At 39.5% G+C, this 6,387-nt stretch overlaps 1 protein-coding gene across 1 annotated transcript in view; it reads left to right on the forward strand.

Annotated features, from left to right (window-relative positions):
• The window catches only part of SYNJ1 (synaptojanin 1), a 47,721-nt gene extending 42,393 nt beyond the window's left edge, over positions 1–5,328 (forward strand). The window contains exons 30-31 of the mRNA XM_017727074.1: positions 3–93; positions 3,216–5,328. Coding sequence (XP_017582563.1) covers positions 3–93; positions 3,216–4,067 — 943 coding nt within the window. The 3' untranslated portion in view covers positions 4,068–5,328. The remainder of the gene's footprint in view (positions 1–2; positions 94–3,215) is intronic.
• Positions 5,329–6,387: the final 1,059 nt, after the last annotated feature.

Here is a 6,387-nt window from a genome sequence, read left to right on the forward strand (position 1 = left end):
AGGCCCCACAAAGGTCGGGCCCCCCCCCGGCCGCCGCCCCGTAGCCGCTCATCTCACAGTTTGCCTTCTGAACCTGCTCCTTCCCAGCAGCAAGTAAGTAAAAAAAAAAAACCCCTCATAGATACATTCTTTCACTATGTAAATTAACACAGCTTGTACCGGATGCTGCAGACTTGTGAGGAACCCCTGAAGCAAACACAGAAACAGAAACAAGGGTCCAAAGATGGGATTCAATGGTTGTGGGGCCCTAGGAGAGTACTAATTGCTTATGTATTGTCCATGAATAACATCTTAAATACTAAACATTGAATTAAGGATTTCTTATGATGGGCTTACAACTTATGGACAGCTCATTCATGAAGTTATGTTGTCATTTGGCAACTTTGAATGGAAAAACACTCAATCTAAAAAATTAAATTTTATAATGATATGTGCATGACAAGCTGTATAGTAAGTAGCTAGCACAGGTTTTAAATAGTTACTGCATGATGTGGTGCTTTATGTTGGTGATCATTCATTATTTATCACTGTATGATAAATAAATGAATAAATTAAATCAATATATTAATAAATACTTAAGAGAAATAGAATTCTCCCCATTCCCCAGTGTCAGTTAAAATATAGAAACCTATCCAAATAATGTGAAAAATTCATACAGCAACATTAACATTGTGTTCTCTGGGACCATTTAGACTGTTAAAATAAAAAACCACCAATTTTTTCTAGGAAAAGCCATAGTTTCTTACTACTGCTTAAAAATGCAGATGCAGGTTTTCAGTGCTGCTCGGGTTTTTCCTTATGCCCACGTCTGTAGCCATTTTTTGCTACAGCAGTTAATGCCTATTTTGTACCACAGGGAAGCAGCCAAATTCAGTCCTTAGTGAGCTGATTTTTGAATTCAAATTGAAAAGAATCTTTAAATGCTTTTCCTTTCTTTCTCCTGAACCTCTTTCTTTGCCTGTAAACTGCTTTTCATTTTGGAAACTTAGACAAAAAAATGCAGTTTTCTGAGGAAAGGTCTTTAAAGAAATACAAGGTCTTTTGAGAGGTAGTGAATTCCAAGCCCATCCTTCTGTGCAAATCTTGATTGTGATATTGAAGAACCTAAATCTCTCCTTATAAAAATAATTGCTTGTACAGTGTGAATATTCAGGACTCTGTTTGCATCCATACATTGAAAAAGAGAATTAGTTATTGTAAATAGATTGTCTTTATTGTAAAGAAAGCAGATTCTAGTTTTTCATAGAATGACAAGCATTATGGCTTTTTCGGCTTGCAAAACTGTTACTATAGATGAGGGATTATACCAACACAGTTCCCAGAATGAGAGCTATGGGCCTTTTCATGTTAATAGATTACTAGAGTGAGACCATGCCTGCTCAGCTCCTTTTAATTCGTCTCCAAAAAGTAGCACAATCAGCTGCACAATTAATGTCTGTATGGAAATATCATTAGAATGGACTTGAGTTGGTTTTCTTTACGACCCTTAATGGCCAAGCTTACAGTAGAATGCAACAGAAATTGAAAATTTAGTGTAGTGTGTGTAGTAAATACTTGTGGTTTGTATTCATAGCTCAAAACATGGCTTTGTGAAAACTTCTGAAAGTATTTTTAACATGAGGTTGCTTTGTTTCTTGGATTTTCTTCCTAACTTTCTTTCCTTTGATGTCTGTTTCTCTTTCACAAGCAGGAGCAACCGTCAGGGTAACAGGTATCTGACTATTTACCAATCTTGTATGTGGTCTCCATCTATTCAAGCAGAAAAGATGTATGAATGATGTTTTCATACATCTGCAGTCCCATCCCTGTTAAAAACCACCTGTCTGCATTCATGGATTGACTGTCATACCATAGTTTGCTTTTTCCTTTCATAATGGGTTTAAAAATGAGACTGCATTTATTAGTGCCAGAGAAGCTATTTTGCATCATCATCTTTTGTGAAACAATTGGACCCTCACCTATGTTGCTTACTCAGTGCTGAACCTCCTGGTCTCGGTCTGTTTGGGGAAAAAAAGATCAGCGTTGGCAATAAATGTCCTCTTTAAAGCAAATAAATCCTGATGCTATTGCACTGTCAAAATATTTTTCAAACTAAACCCCATATTTCACATTTCTCAGGGAACAGAGAACTTACTATGACCCAAAGTAAAATAAACTGTTACAATTTTAAAAGCATTTGGTTCCAGAATTACTCAGAACAAATTTTTACTTAGAATAAGGAGCAATTTGGATTCATAGTTTCTTTGGGATCTTGTGCTTTTAAATGGCCACAGAGTTTAACCAGCTGGTGCCAGGCTGCATTTGATTTCTATTCCTTCTACAGTTCAATTTTTCACATTTTCCCTTAAAGTTACTCAATGCCTTTGTTTTAATATTATTTTGCAAAAGGCTTCAACTATAGACGGCTAGTTCAACTGTTTGGATATATTAAGTTTATCTGTTGAAATCATAAAATCTTCTTGTAACATTTGAATTCTTAGAAGCTGTTTTAACTTCGGCTTAATTCATTTGATAAGGGGAAGTTCCAAACTCTATTCTGTCGGTGTGCATACTGAACAAAGTAGGTACTCCATCTTTTTGGACAGTTCATACGAGGTAAAAAAGTTGCATTGTTGTTTGAAGCAATGTATAAAAACAGGAATATTTTGGTTTTAAAAGCTGAGAAATTCTGTGGAGAAAATGATCTTCTCCAAGGGTAACTTGTTATTTTAAATGTGAAACCAGTGATTGTCCCTTTCCATGCCAAGAAGTACTGGAGATGCCTACGGATGCCTGTCTACATAGAAATGTCTGACTGCATATTCTAATAACACTAATGTTTCCTTTCATTGTGGTGCTTTAATGCTGCTTGTAACATCAGTATGATAAATTCCCAAACAATGTAACCTGGAGCTTTTCATTTCATAGTTGTGCTGGGCTATCCCTTGTTTACTCTACAGTAGCATTTCCCGAACATTTTCTTACCCAACTTTCACTTAGTGTTTTTTGCTAGGATTGTGACCTGCAGGAAGCAGGTTCCAGCTGCATCAGCTGCTGAGGGGAGGAAGTGGTGTTTAACAACTTACAGGCTTTTTGTTAGGCAGGGGGTTCAGGCTGTTGTTTCTGTTCTAGTTAAAGCAAAATTGGGTTTAAGCTTCAGCTGACAAGTGAGAATGGGGGAGATAGGAATAACCCAGAACCAGCTGTGATTCCTGAGCACGTTGTTTCCTTTGCAGCTGAATCCCAACGGGACATGCATCACTAACCCTGAACCCCAGCTCAACAGTGACCCTTTTGAAGACCTGTCATTACAGCTGCTCGTGTCCAAGATGCAGACGTCTGTCCGAACATCACCTGCTCCAACCTTAAACCAGAAGGAGTTGATACAGTTGCCTTCAGCAACACAAAGAAGTGCTGATAATTCGAAAACTGTAAATTGCATGCCAGCAATGCCTCCTATTCCAACCTTTCACTCATCCCAGGAGCATCAGCACAGCTCTCCAAATCCCTTTATTACTGGGCTGAACTGCTCAAATCCATTCACTGAAAGAACTCCTAACGCTGGGAACCCCTTTAGGACAGAAACGCGGGAGTCTGGGATAACCTCACAGGTACTGGTAGGACCTGCTGCTTCCCACCCATTCCCTTCTCTGCCCCCCCCCAGCTGTAACACAAGCAAGCCTGTATTTCCTGTAGATGCAACTGAAAACACATTTTGCTTGCGAAGTAAATCTCTCAAGGTAGAAAACATACAGCCCAAAGGGTGGGTGACATTTGACGAGGATGAGAACTTCAACATGAAGCTAAAGCCATCTGCAAGTGTCCCGGATTTTAAGCGACTCGGCTCCGGGAAATCAGCTGGATGCCCAAGTTTGCTGGGAACTGAACAGAAGACTTTCCTTGGTTCGGACTTTAACTTTGATGGTGACTGGAATAAAAGGTCTACTGATTGCTTCTGTACAATGCCAGCAAGAAAACCACCTGCACCCCCTGTACCATCCAGAGCAACCAGCAACAGGTCCCCCGCAGATCCCTTCCCCTCCCCGGCACCCAAGGTGTCACCAACTCATGATTTTACAGAAAGATAGATGGTCAGAGATACATGAGGTAATATTTGTTGCTACATTTATCCAGTAGAATAATTGGGCATTTGAGATTATTCTGTGTGCAATAATTAATTGTAAAATGCACTGAAACTTAACTCTGCTCATAAAAAGCCACTTCTGCTTGTGTATAAATTTTGAATGTGTATATATGGTGGAGCACAAAAAATTGTCTGAAGTTTATTAAAATCCCGATGTAATAGTATTTGAATACACAAAAAGAGATGGGTGAGCTACTGTCTCACTAAAATCTATCAATCCTGGACATAGATTTTGCTTAGGGAGCTCTTTCATTTCTGTTCCCCTTTGTGGAATTTCACAAGAAGAGGCTCCCTACTGGTAGCCTCCCCCCTCCCTTTTGACTGTTTTGTTAGTTGATATTTATAAGTATTTACCAAAGAGCTGCCAAAGTTTATTGAGATTTGAATGTTGACAAGTATTGTTTAGAAGCTGTTTAATTTATAACAGAGGCTATGGATATTTGTGAAGCTTATATTTGAATTTGAGGCACAACAAAAATAGTTTACTTTCAGAATAGAAACAAAACTTTGCATATTAATATATTAAATTACTCTCCTGCGTCAGTACATTTCAGTTATTAAATCCTATTGTGACATACACTCACTAGCACTAATTCAGAATAACTGTTCCATATCATCCATTTATTCATTACTATTTTAACTATACTTCTTTTTTTTTTCCACAAATTGGAAACAGCTGATACAGCAAGCTTTTCCTCAACCTCTGGAAAAAAAATCCCCTTGGCTTCTGAGATACAAAGCAGTATTTACCAGTTGCAGCCTATGTAGGGTGCCAGCCAGGGGGTGAAACAACACGCTTGGATTGTATTTAGAGTAGTGAAACACCCCAGGGCAGCACGCTTTTTACATCCTCAAATGCTCTCACAGTATGATCCGTGAAATAATCCACTATTCCTTCGGACAGCCCCTGGTCAGCCATGAGCTGCAGCCGCCTAGAGGAGTGACAGTGAGTTTTCTATTGCGCTTTTTTCCGTTCAGGTCATTCAAGTTGTACATTTGGAACAGCAGTGGTACTACTTGTGCTTCAGTGTGTGAGTTACCTTGTTTTATGCTGTTGCTGCAAACATCTGTGTGGTTGATGTTTTGGTATATTCTTACATTAGCAAACCAAATTTGGGGGGGAACTTTTGCTAGTGGGAGTCACGTGATCAATATGTTGTCAAATATTTAATTGCAGTGATTAAAAACTATCTGTCTGAACTGTACCTGGTGTGCGGCACCTCTGCACTTCACAGGACTGTGGGGACCATGGGGAATGCTCCAGAATTCCAGCACCTGTATAAATATACATACATATATATATATATATATATATATATGAGCTGTAGTAAGGCGCTGCCGTGTGTTGACGGGGGCAACGAGCAACAGTAAACGCTGTGAAAACACAGGATGGAGGTGGGACCCACTCCCCACATGTCCCTGGACTCTGTTCCCGGTGTTCCCTGTCCCGGTCCCACTCACCTGTCCATGGCTGTTTCCCCTGGGACACCCAGGTATGCGTGAAATATTCCTGCCCTTATGATCCCGGTGGTTCCTCTCTCTCTGTGCCCCTGTGTTACCAAATCCTCTAAAATGTTCAGGATAAATAAAGCCCTCTAAGACCATCTTTTTAGTGTCAGCGAGTCAGGCATTACTTTACTCTTGGCCAGGGGATGTGTGGCTGACAAAATTCCAGCCTCCACACAGACCCTGATACAGAACTTTTGCACTTACTGATACGCTTTAGTAAACAAAGACGTTAATGTTTACTGGTTCTAAATTACATAATTATCTTTCATTCATTAGTAATCTGTCCTTTAATGGTTACTGATTTCTCACTTCTTATGCTAATTAGTCCATATTTTTAGTCGTCTTCTATATTTCCCTTTAGTAGGGAATTTCCAATGCTGAGTCTTTATCTGGTAGTTTCTGCAGTGTCCTTGTGATCCATAAATTCTGCTTTCTAGATGTCCAACCTCACCACTCCCTCTTTCTCCCCCGGGCTTTGTTCATGGGAGCATATCAGAGTTAGTTTCTCGAAACTGAATGTTTCAGTACTTTTGCCAAGCTGTTCCCACAAAAATAGCTTATGACAATTTTTCTAAATGCTGGCTGAGAGCAATTTAAGAATAGTCCACTATTTATAATTTATATACGTATAGGTGACGATTAATTAAAATAATTAATTTAAAAGGCAATTAAACTCCTTAACTGCAATTATTGAGACGTTCTAGTGTTTCCAACACCGGGCGCGGCGCGCGAGCCCTTCAAGCGGCTCCCGTGCC

The sequence above is a fragment of the Corvus brachyrhynchos genome, unplaced genomic scaffold (assembly GCF_000691975.1).
Source record: "Corvus brachyrhynchos isolate BGI_N302 unplaced genomic scaffold, ASM69197v1 scaffold412, whole genome shotgun sequence".
NCBI classification, from domain to species: domain Eukaryota; kingdom Metazoa; phylum Chordata; class Aves; order Passeriformes; family Corvidae; genus Corvus; species Corvus brachyrhynchos.